This window comes from Gorilla gorilla, chromosome 6 (genome assembly GCF_029281585.2).
Source record: "Gorilla gorilla gorilla isolate KB3781 chromosome 6, NHGRI_mGorGor1-v2.1_pri, whole genome shotgun sequence".
NCBI classification, from domain to species: domain Eukaryota; kingdom Metazoa; phylum Chordata; class Mammalia; order Primates; family Hominidae; genus Gorilla; species Gorilla gorilla.
In genome coordinates, this window is record NC_073230.2 from 112,553,243 (window position 1) to 112,572,230 (window position 18,988).

Genomic DNA, 18,988 nt, shown 5'->3' on the forward strand with positions numbered 1-18,988 from the left:
CCAGGGCAAAATTTTTAGAAAATCTGAGCTCTATACACTTACTTATACACTGTTTAGGGATAGCCCTGGGTGCAGCCATGTGAAACATTTTAACAAAAAAATCCATCTTACTGTTAAATCTAAGAGCTAAGCATAATTTGTGTGTGCATTAAAAATAATCAAACAATCCTGCAAATGGGAAAATGAGCATGGAACATCCCCATATTCCATGGTTTCTTTGAGTAAACAGTGGTTACATATCTTGCTTTTCTTCTAGTCACAAGCTTTAAAAAGTCTTTAAAAATTCAAACATGAATACAAATGCTTTCTGTCCAGTCACTTAAGTGAAATAAAATCTTTATATACTGGGCTATCATTCATGTTAAATTTTTAGAGGTTTGTCTATTTTTGCAACAGTTAACATTTTGGAAACACATCAACAATGATTTAACCTTTACCATTCCTGGAAACTAATGCGAGGACCATCAGGTGGGTAGTTACCTGGGTTTGCTGAAGTCTGAAAAGTACATCTCTGCTAGCAGGTGCCACTGGATGCCCCCATTGTTGCTGTACTGAAGCAGGACGCCCTCCTCTCTGCTGTCAGGCTTGTTGCATGAAGCACTCTCTCCACCTATCTGGATGTAGAACTGGACAAAGTCCACCCAAGAAGTATCCAGGTCCCAACTCACCAGTTGTCTTTTCCCAGCCTTTCAGAAAAGAAGAAAAATCAAATTCAGTAATCTGGGAGTTCTTTGGCATTTTGTTGTTTCAGTTCCAAATTCACATGGACATCTTAGCACTATGTGGAAATGGTCTCGTCCCCATTTATTGTGGAGAGAGGGGAGTCATGCCATTTAGTTGTTTCTGATCCGACTACGGTAACTGTTGCTGGATACCTTTGGTTAATGTCTACATTACTGATTCCCAGGCTGGGTTATGAGAGACCCTTGGGAATTGCTAATTACACCAAGAGTACTAAAAAGCTTTTTAAAATTTTAATGAAAACACTCCGAATCCTTACTTTGCATATTTCCTCTAGGCAGAACAATGCAGATGAAAGACGATCTATTTGAAATCTGTTGGAGCTGGGTTTGAATCTCAGCCCATTATTCATACTGATCACTGAGCTTTTATTTTCCTCAAAGGTACAATATGGATAATAATACCTTCCTCATATGGTGTTGTGACAATTAGATGAAATAACATGTTGCAGGGAACTTGCTAGTACATGGCATGCCTTCCAGAGGGAACATCCTCTCCAGAGATATGCCCCTGACCCTCCTGTCCTGTGGGCATTAAAGTAGACCAGGCAAGGTAGAAGCTTCTTGACAAAAAGAAAGAGTACTTGAGGCCAGGCGTGGTGGCTCATGCCTGTAATCTCAGCATTTTGGGAGGCCGAAGTGGGTGGATCACCTGATGTCAGGAGTTCAAGACCAGCCTGGCCAACATGGTGGAACCCTGTCTCTACTAAAAATATAAAAATCAGCCAGGTATGGTGGCACACGCCTGTAATCCCAGCTATTCAGGAGGCTGAGGCAGGAGAATCACGTAAACCTGGGAGATGGAGGTTGCAGTGAGATGAGATCAGGCCACTGCACCCCAGCTTGGGTGACAGAGTGAGACTCTGTCTCAAAAAAGAAAATAAAGAGTACCTGAATCGAATCTCTCAGGATCCTAGTCTCCTTTCCTTCTCTCTCACAAACAGAAGTTAGGAGAGATCATTTAAATAAATTGTTGCAACCACTAAATGGTCTCTGTGTCTTAAAAGTGTTACAAATTTCCTGAAATGCAGGAACTTGCTTCCTTTGCTTAGTGAGTCCCCTGCAGGTCACAGTCCTGTGGTGAGGTGTCAGACAGAAATTAACAAGGTTTGTCATTGTTCAAAATGATTTCAGCTAATGGGGCTGAAGAAAGGTTTGCTTATGAGAGTCTTCCACCTAAACAGATTCTTCCAAAGCTCATCCATGGATTTCTCTTGAGCTGGTCTCTGAGAGTTCCCAGGAAGTTCAATGAAAAGTCGGGAAGAAAACCTGAGATAATATACATAGTATTACAGAAAAATGGCTCTCACACTTTGGATTTAAACTCTAATCCACTAAGTTAATTAAGAAAGGGTTTCGGTTATTAGAAGTCACAGGGGAAATAACTGGGGTTAATTAAAAGACTATACTGCTACTGATAGGTCTAAAGCCAATTAAGAGTTTTCAAAATAAACAAGGGTGCTAGCAAAATGAGAACTGAAGTTAATTCAGAGACAGAAACTCATTCTTTGGAAATCTCAATTTTAGGTATGTATTTGAGGAAATCTTGTAAGTTACATGCATTTTTAAGTTGTTATATATGCCTTTTAATTTTTCCTGTTGTTGATTTGAAATATTGTAAGTGAGAACAACTCAGAGATCCTAGCATTTTCAACCCTCAGGATCATTACAGGAAGAATGATTTTTGGAAGAAAAACTATAGAACCTAGCAGGTTAATTCCAGTCCAGCAAACTCCTATGAAAAACCTGGCATGTGGAAATGAGCCAGAAGGATAAAGATCTAAGGTGAGGGGAATTACAAAAATCCAGTTATCACAATTAGTTGGTTGAAGTGATTGCTCTACTGTGAAATTCAGAGTAGTGTTGTTTTTCCAGGAGACTATGGTGTTAGTCTACAGAGGTTTTGAAAGAATTTTTGTGGGATTTTTGTAAATGATGGAAAATATCACACAAATGCTTAGTTTGGCACTGAAAGTGTTTTTTCCTAGAGAATAGCACAAATCATTTTCTTTTGTTTGGTGACCTGAAATGCTGAACATTGTTTTAAAGGAAGAAAAAAGAAAAGGGAAATGGCTCATGGCAAAGTTTTTGCCAGAATTCAGAATTCAATGTAACATATGCTTTGCAGTTTTTCTGTTACGCTGTGATCAATGTATTTATGTGTATATGTGTAAACACATGTAATGTGTGTGTGCGCATATGTGTTGGAGTAATAATATTGTGCCATTCCTGGTATATGGAAAATGGCCTCCAATTTCCCCCCAAATTCTAGGTTAAAATGATTTACTGCTTTAAGGGTTTAGCTAAAATAAAACAAGTTTTAACAGGTAAGGCTTTCAGAATCTAGAACGTTTATAACAAAACCTCCAAAACATTTCATGACTAATCACCTTTTGCTTTCCATTAAAGTCTTTCTAAATTAATCAAAATGTCACTAGAAAGCAATTCTATTTACTTGTAAATAACCATTTCTTTAGAATCTTTTATTGTTTCCCAATTTTCTTTCTTTTTTTTTTCATTCATTTATTCAGTCTTTCTTCAACAATTATACCAGGCAGAACACCATGTGTTATAAAAACAAAAATGAAGGGATTCACAGACTTCTGGCAGAGACAGGAATGGCAACTGAGGGCTGCAGACCCAGTTCTGATTTCTTGTCAAGCCCCATTTAGTCATATGATCACTTATTAATTTTCCAATCTATTTAGTCTCAAGAGTATGTATTGATTTGTAAATGTCTAGTGCATGACATGCATTTCTGAGCTGAACACCTTAGCCAGAGTTTGGCTCAGTCTGTGAGACTCCACATTCTGCTTGGTATTGTGAGGATGAAAATTTAAATATGATCTTTATATGTAAAAATCAGAGAGGAATTCTAAGAAAAGAGAGAAGTACAGTTTGCCAGAGCTCCAGAAAGCTTCAGGGAGGCAGTGGGATTTGAACAGGACACCGAAATTTTATGTGAATGCAGAGAAGATGAAAGGCATAATGGTAGGCAGTGGCAAAAACTTGGATGGTGAGAAGAGCTTTGTGGCTGGAGCAAAGGGCTCATGCCTAGAAAACGAATATAAGCTATGTAGTTAGAGCAGGAGTATCAGAGACCATCTTGAATATTTGTGATCGGATAGGGAAAGAATGAAGTATGTATTTATGCATGTATTATTTATTTATACGAGACAGGGTCATCCTCTGTCGCCCAGGCTGGAGTGTAATGGTGTGATCATAGCTCACCGCAACCTCAAACGCCTAGGCTCAAGCGATCCTTCTGCCTCATTCTCCTGAGTAGTTTGGAGTACAGGCATGCCCCACTATGCCCAGCTAATTTTATTTTATTATTTTAGAGACAGGCTCTTGCCATGTTGCTTGGGATGCTCTTAAACTCCTAGCCTCAAGTGATACTCCACCTCAGCCTCACAAAGTGCTAGAACTACAGGTGTGAACCACCATATCTGGGTGGTGATAAGTTTTAGATAATATGATCTAGGCTGGTGGGCAAATGGTCTAACGAGCCCTTCCTTTGGGTTACTGCGCCTTCACTTCAACATGCTTGCTGGTGGGGGCTGCCAGACAGTGTATCCACCTTGCTGCCAAACAAGTGAGTGGATGAATCTGGCTATACAATTATAGCACACCATTCCTCCCAGGACACTGTGACTGGCTGCCAGGAGTCTTCCCTGTTTTTTCCTATGGAGCTGGTTGGAAAGCCCTGTGGCTATGGTTCCATTCTCATAGTGAGAGCTGGCCTGCAAAACGGGTCTACTCTTTCAAATCGGGTCTACTCTTAAGGGGAAAGTTCTGTGAGCTTCAAAGTTACTGGTTCCAGGTCTCCCTTGCACCAGTCCCATTTAAGCCCTCCTTGTGTTTTCCCTCCCATAAATCAAATTTCTCCCTTTCTTTTACTTAAGATAGTTCCTCTTACTTAGAATTCAAAACAGTTCTGAATGAATCAACAGAAAAAAGTAAAATATAGCCCAGGGATATTTTGACAAAAATTTAGGGGGAAAGCTGAATTGGAAGGGGCAGAGAATTTTACTTTTGAAATGATGATTTTTAGTTAGTTGCAGGGCATAAATGTGAAAATATTCAATAAGACAAATTTGGAATTTATTCTCATAAAATTCAATTATGATACCTAACACATATGATCTCTTTCTGTGTTCCCAACATTATTCTTTACTCTTTACTTGCATCGACTCACTTATTCCTCTCAATATCCACTTTTCAGTCAAGAGACCTGAGATACAGACAGTTGTTATAACTTTGCAATGTGAACCAATCAATAAATTTTGGAGCCCAGATAGTCTGTCTGACTTCAGAGATCATCTTGAATTAAGTGGAAGAAATATTGATATGTAACCCTTTACATGTTAAAATATGTGTGTGTGTGTGTGTGTGTATGTGTGCTCACTGGGGTGTCTGAGTACATACTGGTAAAAGAGTCACAATCTTACTTTAAAATTGATGCTTATAGGACCACAACCTTTCCATTTCTGAACAATTATACAGGGGATCCAGATGTGTGCAATGCATTTTGATAACTGAGCGACTATTATCTTTAACAATAATCATCAGGGGAGGACCTTCCATGTCAACGGATAGGAAATACTGTTAAATGGACTCCTTTCCTGATTTTCTATAATCCTCTATCTTGTTTACTTGCTGTTTCTTTGTTCTTCACCTGCATTAAAACAAAACCTGCAGCTATTTTTGTATTTGCATAAATTAACACATCTTGGATTTCTGCCCAGATTCTGCAACATATCAGCCCTGTAGCATATCACTCACACCTGTCTACTTGTTACATGCTGTAAAGTGGGACACCTCCAATTGCCTCAGAATTGGTGGCTATATTACCTGCTTGAAAGAAGTGATATTACACACTCCACATTCTAAAGATTACGGTTAGACACATTGCTCAGGTTGGATACTGGACCTGCTCTCTTTTTAGTCCCTTTCAAGACTATATAAGGAGACAGATTGGAAAAGAGAAAAAGAATGTCCTGCCTAGACTGCAGTGAGGGAGGAGAGAGAGGTGGTTACCCCTCTTGCATCCCTAACCAAGCGACACAGGTTGAGGTATTCCAAGAGCATCAATTTTAGTGATTCTGGTTGGCACCTCAGTCCTTAGTTGGTTTCTAGCAATCTGCATGCCTAATCTGGTGCTACCACTAGGGAAGCTGACTACTGCAAGAAAAACTTTCATACAGAGTTCCACATCAGCAGATGCCACCAGCAGCCACCAAACCAAGTCAGAGTAGGACCTGCGATGTCTGCCCACCCCAGACAGCTGGCCAGTTCTCTAGGAACAGCTCTACATACCCCCACTGTCATCACTATTCCTCCTTCTTCCAATCATATTCCTAAAATTAATGGATTGACAGATTTAATAAACACATACAGAAGTGCTTCCTATATGTTATGAAGTGTTCTACATGATTTACCAATATTAACTCACTTAATCTACATACTAACCCTCATGAGGTAGACATTCCATATCCCTGCTTTACAGATGCGGAAGCTAAATCACCAGGAGGTTGAATAATGTGCTTCAAAAATCACTAGAAATACCACTGGACCCAGCAATCCCATTATGGGTATATACCCAAAGGATTATAAATCATTCTACTATAAAGACACATGCACACGTATGTTTACTGTGGCACTGTTCACAATAGCAAAGACTTGGAACCAATCCAAATGCCCATCAACGATAGACTGGATAAAGAATATGTGGCACATATACACCATGGAATAGTATGCAGCCATAAAAAAGGATGAGTTCATGTCCTTCGCAGGGACATGGATGAAGTTGGAAGCCATTATTCTTAGCAAACTAACACAAGAACAGAAAACCAGACAACACATGTTCTCACTCATAAGTGGGAGTTGAACAATGAGAGAACATGGCCACAGGGAGGGGAACATCACACACTGGGGCCTGTTGTGGGGTGGGGGACTAGGAGAGGGATAACATTAGGAGAAATACCTAATGTAGATGATGAGTTGATGGGTACAGCAAACCACCATGACACGTGTATACCTATGTAACAGACCTGCACGTTCTGTACATGTACCCCAGAACTTAAATAATTAAAAAAAAAATCAAAGAATCATAAAGTGGTCAAATTGGATGGAAACAGGCAATCTGGCTCCAGAGTTGCTGCCCATAACCTCTAAGCTCATCCCCTCGTTGCCCCCAGGCCTCACACTGACACACCCTCCAAAGGCCAGGGTGAGAAGAGACCAAAAGCCTTCCCTATGCAAACTTCTCAATACACAAGCCTGGCTGGAAATGGAGGAAAGGAAAGCAATGGTATTTAAATCAGGTACAGGAGGGTAGAAGTTTTAAACTGGCTTAACCTGATTTTTTAGTAACCAAAAACAGTAATAAAAAAAACAACAAGAATTTCCCAAGACATAGCTAAGGAATAGGAATTTGATAGAGCCCAGTCAAAAGCGGGGAACGTGGAGAACAATAAAACCATTTGATATTTGTACATTTGGAATTCAGAGTCTCATATTAAACTAGCCATTGCCCCGATGACTTATCCCAGCTGTTGGTCATACCTTGCTGAAGTACAGAGATGATCCAGAAGAGATGACACCACACCCTTGTTCTGGTTTTACAATTTCTCCCCCAATAACTTCTTGCCAGTCAGACTCCCAGCCATTCTGGTTCTCAAAATCTGACATAACTGTGGACGGAAGGGCAGCTTCCGGGTGGCATTCAGTGCCTTGGTACCCCTGGTCACACCTATGAGAGAGCAGGGCTGAGTAGGCAGGTTACAGGCCCACCTGCCAATGCAATGGCCCCCTGACCTCAACCATTTCCCATGTCTTACTTTTGCTCAAGTCTTATCATTCACACTAGATTTTTCCCTACAGTGTTAATCTGGGTATGTGGTAGTAACAACCCTCAGTTTTTCATAGTCCCCTTAAAACTGATAGAATCTTTTCTTAAAAGAAATAATGCCGTAAGGGTAGAATTTGGGCATCAAGTATTTACGAAGGACAGTGGTATGTGTGCTTATGTGAGTGTGTGTTTGTGGGGGGCTGAGGGATAGTGGGATTTCCCTATTGCCTTAAAAAATCACATATAAATGTCTGTCTGCTCAACCAACATGTAATTCAGGCAACATTTTATAGTTCCTTTTTCTGATTAAACTATGCCTTTTTTAGAGTCTTTAGGTATTCAAGTGTGTTCCTCTGTCCTCATTAGCAATAATCACCATCTCCCCATGTATACAACCTTGAACTTCTGGTGAAGTGGTGTAAGAGGGCATGCAGCAGGGTTTGACTAGTGCTCTAAGATTCTCAGTGGATGAAAAGGGAAACAATGGCAAGGCTCTTTTAATAAACTCTGACGTTGAAGCTCAGGAGGCCTTGTCTTGAGGTCAGAGTTTGAGATTTAGAATATATGGTTTCATACTTATTTTAATGTAACAATAGCTTTTACATCTAAAATACAAACAGAAAGGAGGACTTGTTTCTTTTGGCTATGTCATTATTTATCGGTCTATCCGTGTCACTCTGATGACAACTGCTGGGGTATCCTCCAGCCACAAATCTTGAGAAGCATGGACCTCATCGTGCTTTCTGGTGCACATACCTGCATATGCCATGATCGCATGAGCCATGCCCACTGCACATGTTGGGGCACTGCTGCCCAATGTAAATGCTGTCCAAAGCCCACTCGTCTTGAGCTGTGTAATAGCTCTGGCTCCAGCGGAAACGGGTAGCACTGGACCTAGAAACACGGTATAGTATAACAAAAACTGTTTCAACCTTTCAGCAGTGACATTAGCAAAGAATGTCAGAGTCCAAAATCTTTCAGCTAACTAACTTTGTGGAACTTGAGCTTAGCTGGCATCATTTTTCTTTAATTTCCACTCAATTATTGTCCAATGCAACAATTCTATCATGAAAGAAAGTTAAAGAGAAATCTATCTATTGGATGCAATTCAATCTTAATTTGAGATGTTTTAAAGAAAAACACAGTATCAGATTTTGTTGGTTGCACAGATTTGTTGCTAGAAAAAGTACTAAGAAAGAACATTAAAAAATAAAGACATCTACTAAACTGAACCTATCTTTCTTTTTTTTTTTTTTGAGACAGAGTCTCACTCTGTTGCCCAGGCTGGATTGCAATGGTGCGATCTCGGCTCACTGCAACATCCGCCTCCTGGGTTCAAGCCATTATCTTGCCTCAGCCTCCCAAATAGCTGGGATTGCAGGCACACACCACCATGCCTGGCTAATTTTTGTATTTTTAGTAGAGACGGGGTTTCACCATGTTGGCCAGGCTGCTCTTGAACTCTTGACCTCAGATAATCCACCCGCCTTGGCCTCCCAAAGTGTTGGGATTACAGGCGTGAGCCACCGCACCCTGCCAACTGAGCCTTTTATAGACAAAAATGTAAGATGTTTAACCTTAGAGTAATAGAATTTCTTACAATAAATACAGTAACTATTAGAACATTTTCAGCTAGTTTGTAACATAAGACAAAAGTTTTGTTTGGGGGAATTGTTTTGGGGTTGAGGGGATATACCACAATGTACTATATTACAAAGAAGAATATCTGGATGCTAAATTCTGCTTATTTCTGAAACACTAACTTGCCTGAGTTTCATGGATAAACTGATCTTAAGTGGGGATGAAAATTAAACAGTTCATTACACAGACAGAAACACTTGGGACCTTAATTCACTGAAACGAAATACAAAGTCCAGAGAAGTGGATATTTTGAGAGTAATGTCAAGAAGGTGTCTGTCTATTCATTGACTGCTATAAAACATTCTTTTAAAATTATAGCATATTTTTCACCTGTAGGAATTTTCAGGGACCTGTGGTTCTTTTGGTCAAAGGGCTAAATGAAACAAAGAAACAAAACATGATTTGCAAAATTACTGTGTATGCTCAGTTCCACTGAAGGAACCTTTCCCAAGCACACTATATACAGATACCCTTGATCTTAATGATCTAAATGATCCATTAAAGTCTATTGCGTCAATTACCCACATATTAAGTACTCCCTAAGTACATAACAGACTGTTAAAATTCCGACTAAGCCTTTATTGTTTATTTTATCAATGATCTGTGACTAATAGGTTGTATTTTCACTCCTAGTAGGATAATACCAGGATTCACAGAGATGCATTCAGTAGACACAGGGTTGCTGCATATCAGTGCTTGTCATGGAACATACGATGGAACAGATGCACCACCTCCTCTACGGTAATCAGTTTATATTTGTAATCAAACAGCAATCACAATATTCACAGTCCCACTAAGAAATGGTTTTTAGAAAAGCCTATTATAAAAGTAGATGCATTATCTTAGAGCAGAGAGCGCTACAGAATAGACGTAAATAAGACTTATGCACCTTGTCATCCTGAAAAGGAAAGCTGAGTTTACTCTTTTAAGATAGATTTTAATCTGAGTCAAGTCCACGGCCACGGGTGACTACATTGTGAGCTCTTTGGGGATAGGGATATCTTTAGTCTCCATAGTTTGCACAGGAACAGAATAAAGTAGGTGTCCAAAAAAGTTTGCTAAAACAGTAAGTCAGTGAGTGGATGAACAGGTCAGTAAAGGGCAGCCTGCTTACGGCTTCTGTAGGTGACGGAATGAAGAATGTACTAGTAGTTGGGGGACAAGGCCCCCAGGACCCTGGTTCTGCAACTTAGCAGCTGTGTGACCTTTAGTGAGAAATATAAGCCTTTAGGGGCTTGTAGTTCCTCACCTCTCAAATAAAAGGTTTGGGCAAACTAATTTCTAAGATCCCTTCCAGCTCTCAAATATAATGATTCCTCTGCTGGTACGTTGACCAAGTGACAATTTATTTTCTTTACAGTTACATGCCTATAAAAAACCCATGGCACCCATTAATTTGAGATTTTTTTACTTCCAAATGTGAAAATGGGCATGGGGAAGGGTTTCAGAAACTTGTCTTAGGTTACGTAGTTTATGCTTCTAAACAGTCACATGCAGACACATTCTAAATTGTTTTCCTAAGTAAATTAATCCTTATATGCATCTTATGAACTTTCAAAAAAGATATTATTTCCTTAGGACACAAAACTTCAAGGGGACAATTCCATTTAAAACCACAATCCGGTATGTGATGTTCCCCTTCCTGTGTACATGTGTTCTCATTATTCAATTCCCACCTATGAGTGAGAACATGCGGTGTTTGGTTTTTTGTCCTTGTGATAGTTTGCTGAGAATGATGGTTTGCAGCTTCATCCATGTCCCTACAAAGGACATGAACTCATCATTTTTTATGGCTGCATAGTATTCCATGGTATATATGTACCACATTTTCTTAATCCAGTCTATCATTGTTGGACATTTGTGGGGTGGGGGGAGGGGGAGGGACAGCATTAGGAGATATACCTAATGTTAAATGATGAGTTAATGGGTGCAGCACACCAACATGGCACATGTATACATATGTAACAAACCTGCACGTTGTGCACATGTACCCTAAAACTTAAAGTATAATAATAAAAAAATAAAACCACAATCCACAGTTTAATGTGCTAATGTTAATTAAGAGAAAAGGCAAGAAAAAGAGATTGAATATTGGCTTCAGTTTTATTGAGAAAAAAAATTAGTTGTGTGAGCAATCTCCAGCTGTCACACGTGAGAAGACAAGGTGCAGAGTCTCTGATCTGCAGCGGTATCATTGCTGTGTCTCTCCCTCAATACAAATATTTAAATTGCCACGTTTTTCTTTCTCTCCCTCTCAAAACTAAGTAATCTTAGGAAGAAAATCTTGTCCACTTTGGATTGAGTCTGAAGGCAGAACTACTGTTGTGTGGGTCATGAAATGAAGTTGACTTGCAGTTAAAATCTAAACTCTCCAGATTCCCCAAAGCAACAAAACTTGACTCCTTTATTTGATTTTTCCTTCCCATATAACTTGAAGACTGAAATGAAACAGTATTGAATCATCTCTTCATAGTTAGGTTACCTGAGGAATCAAGGTAAATGAAGGCTGACTAAATTGTGTTTTCCACCTTCAGAGTTCCTGTAATTACATTTACCCAATTATTCTGAAACTCATTCACTCATTAGGTGTTGATTTGTTTATGAAGTCAGCGACTGATAGCTGTTTGGGTCTCATCAGGCCATGTTCTTATGTAAATGTCTCTCATAAAAACAAAATTAATTTTCATTGGGTAACAAATGTTCATACACAATATAATTTCTCTACGCAGGTATATACATTCAGTATTTCCATTCTAAGTTGCCCTATCTAGCACATTTCCCAAAGTTAACAAATATGTGATAATGCAGGGACCACATTTGCTTTTATGTATTCAATTTATAATTGCATATGTTTAAATCAAAACGGCAGAACAACGATTTGGCCAAAAAAAAGATTACTGCTACAAACTGCATTCCCTTTCCCCAGTGCTTGAGAAAAACCTGCTATTTGCAAAGGTTTAAAATTATCAAAATAAATAAAGTTATCAAGACTTCCAAGGAAAGTAAATATACTTTATTTTTATGGCAGAGCTTTTAAGCATTATAGATCCAAAAACAATGACAATAACTAGTAGAATATGATTTTTTTTGAAATGTAGCAATAATGTTTAGTTTAAATATTAGTCAGTAGGAATGTTAAGATAAATATTCTGCTGGGTTGTTTTTAAAAATATATTTTCACTTTTTTTTTCCAGGGCTTTGAAGGAAATTTGGAAAAGCAGAATTAAATTACTTGTTACATATACTTAAAGGTAAATGGTCTGGGGAATAATTTAGTAGAAAATTCATCTAACATCATAATATTAACTATTTATTAAAAGAGATACTTTATAATAAAACATCTCTTTAGCACATTGAGGCTCATCAAGTTAAAATTCTGTTTAATTCCCCAATGTCCAATAAGCACAACTACTACCTGCCAGGTACTCCAGGGAATTTAAACGCTTATGGGTTAATATGTTTCCTTTCAGTGTGTGTTTAACACTGAAGATAATTAACCTTTTCTGACTATACTAAAACTTCCAGCTTGGTGTTGCTATCTTTTGAGCTAGAAAATAATAATGCAGCACACAATTTGAGTGTCAAAGAACCTGCAAAGGCTTTTCTGATAAGGACAACACTTTCTGAATTTGCCTAAGCTACATTAAATAAGAACAATAGTTCATAATGTTTCTAGGGACAAAAAGACATCTCTAAAATATACTATTAGGCTAGTCGCGGTGGGTCATGCCTGTAATTTCAGCATTTTGGGAGGTCAAGGTGGGTGGATCACCTGAGGTCAGGAGTTCAAGACCAGCCTGGCCAACATGACAAAACCCCATCTCTACTAAAAATACAAAAATTAGCTGGGTGTAATGGGGCATGCCTGTAGTCCCAGCTACTTGGGAGGCTGAGGCAGGTGAATCACTTGAACCCGGGAAATGAAGGCTGCAATGAGCCAAGGTCGCATCACTGCACTCCAGCCTGGGTGACATAGCAAGACTCTGTCTCAAAAAAAAAAAATACATTATCATTAGTATTTTACCATCATAATTTTGAAAGTGTGCTTCACATGTCAATGAGTAAAAAACAATTTTTATGTGAGGGAAATATACTTAATTGTAAAATAATGAAAAAATAAACCTCAGTAGCTCTGCTTTGAGTATGACCAGTATTTCCATTGTTTGAAGTGATGTTTTGCATACATTTGACATATATGCTTGGAATACCATTGAAATTAAATAAAAGTCTTGATTATATTCCCAGCAGTAGACATAAAAAAGTAGAATGCTAGAGAAAGTAGCAACTTGTTATACAAAGCATTAGTAGAGTATCTAGGAAATGGCTCACAGTTGGAAACAGAAAAATCTGTGTAAATCAAATTTCAAGCATTGTATTCCAACTGACATAATAATGCATCCTTCAAAATAATCAAATAGGCATTTTTACATAATGCAGGAATTCAATCTTCAACTAAAGCCATAAAAATAACTCTAGGTTGGTATCTAACCAATTGTTTTTGTGTAGAGTCTAACTTTTATATAAAATAATCTGAGAAGCTTTATTTAGTAATTTTCTTTTTACAAAAGAGCGATTGTTAGGCAGATACTACAGAATAATATAATACTTATCTCTTTTATGCTTTTTCTTCTGCACAAATTACAGAATCTTAGAACTACAGGACTGGAGGGACCTGTAAGATCATGTAATTAAACCTTTTCATTATACTTACAAGGACCTGGCCTTGAAGAGGTTGTGAATGGTTAAGATCACGTGATTAATTAATCATTGGTAGAGCTATACTGAGAATTCAGGCCTTCTAATTTCTAGTCTCAGGACTTTTCTTTGGGTGATTTCATCCTGAACCAGGAATTGTTTAATTTTTTCCCCAAATATTACATCTTTTTGAGTGATCAATCTAACACAAAACAAGGTAATATTTGGGAAAAAACTATTGTGCTTTTTTCTTTCACACTATCAAATGTTTAACTTTCTTCCTAGTTTACTGAGGCCTCTGTTTCCTGGGGGATAATTTTTAGTGTTACTGAAAAAACATGAATAGAGAAAGGGTGTATATTAAGCTTTTGATATACAAAAGTAAGGGTTTGCAACGAGAAAACAGCTTTGCAATCCAAATTACTTGAATTTCTAGATTCCTATATTCCTTTTTGTATGTCAAACTGAAAGTAACCGACTCATTGAGTTCTCCCATAAAAAGAAAAAGCTGGGGCAAGTAGGAAGGTCAGAGAAGGCTAGGACAGTTTGGAAACCACATTTTCATATTTGTCATTAGCTCTCTTTTTCAAACATCATTCACATAAATGAAAGGTTTTGGTCTTTTGATAATAAAATAAAAAGAATAAACATCATGCTATTGTGCTTAACTTGCCTTCATATTCAAGTCATACTTGAATCAATAGAGACAGAATTGAATCAAAAGGGATAGTCAAAGTTAAAGTGACAGCCATATCTAAAGATGTCATCTCACCAAGTTTTCTGGGGAAGAAGCACTATGACTCTTCTCCACTGTGTAAACTCACTGGCATGGTAAATACTTGCTGATGTAAATTCCTGACAACTTGGCATACTTGGAAGGCATTCCTGAAAGAAAGTTAGGCACAAATCAAACCCAGCCTCTGTTTTCCTCAGGTGAAATATGTCTACTAACCCACTGTAAGTGAAAAAGACCTCAGAGAAATCTAATGTCATAATCTTAACTATTTGTGATATGGAAACAATCCATGATTTTTCTTTCCATGAAGCTAAAACTTCATAGAAAGTCTTAAAATTATGTAAGAAATAATTTCAAATGAGGTGCCATAAAGAAATTGAGTATTTCCCAATACTCGCACATACAAACAGACATGGATTAGGATTCCGTTTTTAGGCCTGTTATCATAACACTGGCATTTGGTAAAAATTAGTTTATTCACTATGATATTTATCCATTTGTTGCAATGGCAGATTGCTAACATATGTATGAATTTTATTCCAAGATCTATATATTTCTTCTTTGTTTCTAAAGACAAGAAATACCACATTATTAATATGGTCTACCTATAGGTAGAGACAGATGAAGACACATTTATAAAGAAAGGGACACATTTATAAAGAAAGAGGGATAGAGAAAATAATACTCAAAACATCATTTGAGGGTAGCCAGTTTTGGAAGTTATTTTCATTTCTTTTTTATTTCCAATTATTCTTTAATATCTGTCGTGAAGAATGTGGCATTTTTGTAATCCTTTGCTGACTTTATGTTAATTCTAAGTTACAAATATTAAATAACACTGTTTCTTTTCAACCAAAACTAAACTTCTAGAACTGTAATTTTTTTTTTTTTTTTTTGGCTTCCTAGGTAAAAGGCAGAAGGTTACCTGTTACAAGGTTTAAGGAAACTAGACTTACTTCTTGGACGAGGTGCCAGGTAAGGCCGTGGTTGGTTGAGTACTCCAGCTTCACCTGGTTGTCCATGTGTGGGGTGTATTTCTGGCCACATCCCATCACCAAACTGAACTGAATCATATAGGATGCTCCTATCTGCATTGATTGTGTTTCCACATAGCGCATACTTGAGGCAAGTTTAGAATCTCCTGTAAAACTGAAAGAGACAGAGATGGAAATCAGAAAATTCTAAACACAATGTATTAGAGAAAAATTAAAGTCTTCACTTCACACTATATACCAAAATAATTTCGTTTTACTTATTTAAACCTTGCCAAATTCTAGAATGGATTTCGGTCAATCTAATAAATGCAATTTGAAACAAGCTTTCAAAGATGAAACTTTTTTTAAAAAGTTAACATCTATAGTTGTCAAATGTACATAAAATTGGGTACCCACTCATATATTGCTCATGAATATAAACCTTTTGACTCATTAATCTCACTTCTTGAAATCTATCCTGAGAAAATAATTTTAAATTTAGAGACAGTTTTTATAAAATATGAAAAGTATTACAGGATTACTGCTAATAGTAATTGGTAACAATGTCAATGTCAAAATGGAAGGCTTAAGTAAAATGGTGGAGCACTTGACAGAACATTATCTATCTTTCAAATACTTATAGATAATATAATCACATTAAAATGTATATGATGAAATAAGCCTTTTTTTTTTTTTGAGACGGAGTTTTGATCTTGGCTCACCGCAACCTCCGCCCCCCAGGTTCAAGCGATTCTCCTGCCTCAGCCTCCCTAGTAGCTGGGATTACAGGCATGTGCCACCATGCCCGGCTAATTTTGTATTTTTAGTAGAGACGGTGTTTCTCCATGTTGGTCAGGGTGGTCTCGAACTCCCGACCTCAGGTGATCCGCCCATCTTGGCCTCCCAAAGTGCTGGGATTATAGGCATGAGCCACTGCGCCCAGCCTGAAATAAGTCTTAAAAAGCCATAAAATTATGCATGAAGGAAATTCACCAGAATGTTTGCAGTAGCTGTGTTTGGTGGCAGGAAATTTGTGATTTACAATATTCTTCTTGTTTTCCTTATTTTTCAAATGGCCTTTACTGAAAACATCATAATATAGTTTTAATGGTTGTGTCTCAAATCAGTAAAATTCACGTCACGGGTCCCAATTAAGTACTACATAATTGCAAATTGTTTGAAGGCAGGCAAATTAATTTTTTAAGAGAAAACTGCTCAGGAGCTTGTAATCTATCACAGAAGATTAAAATATAGACATATTATATTGTAGTTACATGAGTCAATGTAAATATTCCCAGGGTCAATCACACTAAGGTTTGTCCATCGCAGTACTTGTTTCTGCTATTCTGAAGCAGTCTTGCAAATCCAGTTAAGAGACAGCAAATGCCACAAGTTGTTTATTATTATTGTTAAAGATGTCTACCATTTGTGGAATCTCGGCCATGTCCTAAGACACAATACCCACATTACTTTCCGTAGTTCCATCTTTCAGTAACTCTGTGTAGTAGGAATAATTATTTCTTTTTAACAGATGAGAAAATGGGGCTAGTAAATGGGATACTCAATGGGAAATCAGCTTTGCCTGACTCTAAAGCTTCTTAACCAAAGACACTATATCTTTGTTTTTCTGTTACTGTAAGATTGGGAGAGAAAAAACACTGCAGTTCGGAATAATTTTTTTAATTTTTGTTTTGTTTACAGTGAATTTACAAATCACTAACTTTCAGTTACTATGCAATGATACTCTGATGTTAAAAATATAAAACCATGATTGCTGTTATGTGTTTGGATCCACAGGATGCAATCTGGAAAATATCAAGCTGTAGAATGCAATTTTTAGCAATATTGGAAAAATAAAAGAAATCAACACAGAATAAAAATCATAGTAAGCCATAGAGGCACACACTTGTCTATACTGCTCCTAGGGTCTTTTAAGTAGGCAAAAGAAATCCCAAATGCTTATTTCTGTAAGAAACAGGCATTGCTTTTAGCTTCAAGGGTTAAATGTCTCTCTAAAATCCTTTATGAGGAAGATACTTAGAGGCAGCCAACTAGGCTTCATTTAAATTGTTTGCTTTAAAGATACACCAGTCTCCTGGGCATCAGGGGAGAAAGCCTAACAGTGCCTGGTACTACATGGGCTGAAGGGTCTGCAAATGACAGAGCCAACAATGCTTTCTCACTCATGCCATGAACAGTATTTCCCCACCTCACCATTTCTGAAATAACTTAAGATTATTTTTACAATCAGCATCTTGTAAATTTCTCCCTTCTGAGATGGTTTCGTGTCCTCATAATTCTATACAGAAACAGAAGGAAATGCTGTGTTTTATAAATATTGCCTGCACCTAATGTTTGCATGATTACAAATGTAACTATGAAATTGGCTGAAGAGAGGAAGTATTCAATGCTGAGGAGAGTCATGTGCTCTGTGAGCTATTTTGGAATAGCTGATAACAGATTTTAAAGGTGCCAAGACACCAAGAAAGTAACAAGATAAAAATTACGTAAAATAATAGATTAAATAAGCAAAATGAAGGCAGTTAAACAATGATAACCACATTTTTGCTTAGCAACTGTATCTGTTCAACTGGTAGAATAGGAATCTAGAGTTATTTGGTGTCTCCCATTTCCTATTGCAAATGCTTTGGTGTGGACTGATCCAGCTGCCAGTCACAGCCTCTTCCTTTTAGTCACTATCCAGTGATTGGTCTAGGGGTGGCCATGTGTCCAGCAGTGGGTTCTCACCAATGAGATAAAAGTAAAAGGTGGAAGGTGAATTTATCCATTTGGCTTTCATTATAAGTGTTTTAAAAGGGAATCAATGGAATTGGCTGCCATATCCTTTTCCCTGTTGCTCCTATGGTCATCTTTCCTCTCTAGAGGGCAGCAGCCATCTTGTGACAATAACGGAACATTATTAGATAAAGACCTCTCTGCTGAGACTGTGGAACAGAAAAGTGAGAGAGCCTGGGTCCCCAGTGGCCTTGTTAAGGTGCTCACAAGCCCAGGACTGCCTATTCTAGCACCGCTTGCTACAAATGACAGATAAGCCTCTTTACTTTCATTTATGTCACGGTCAGTCTTTTCTTGTTGTGTTTGTTGTAATCTAGAGCTGAATGCATTTCTAAGTGATACATCTGTCATACTTCCTGGTACCATATGATATCTATCCTGATGCCTTAATCTGAAGCAAAATAACACTGAAAAGCACTTTAAACTCCAGACCATTCATAGCATTAGTCTACTTGATTGTTTCTGGTTTATTCAAGACTGGCAGTGATACTGGGTCTGTTTTTTTTTTCACAGACTATGAATTTCACAGACTGTGATCCTTTAACTTACAAAA

At 37.8% G+C, this 18,988-nt stretch overlaps 1 protein-coding gene across 1 annotated transcript in view; it reads right to left on the reverse strand.

Moving 5' to 3' along the window:
• RELN (reelin) overlaps positions 1-18,988 on the reverse strand; it is a 520,733-nt gene that overhangs the window by 123,978 nt on the left and 377,767 nt on the right. Inside the window, exons 21-25 of the mRNA XM_031013029.2 lie at positions 15,622-15,814; positions 14,702-14,814; positions 8,350-8,487; positions 7,308-7,494; positions 481-686 (exon numbers count right to left, since the gene is read on the reverse strand). Of these exons, the coding sequence (XP_030868889.2) occupies positions 481-686; positions 7,308-7,494; positions 8,350-8,487; positions 14,702-14,814; positions 15,622-15,814 (837 nt within the window). The remainder of the gene's footprint in view (positions 1-480; positions 687-7,307; positions 7,495-8,349; positions 8,488-14,701; positions 14,815-15,621; positions 15,815-18,988) is intronic.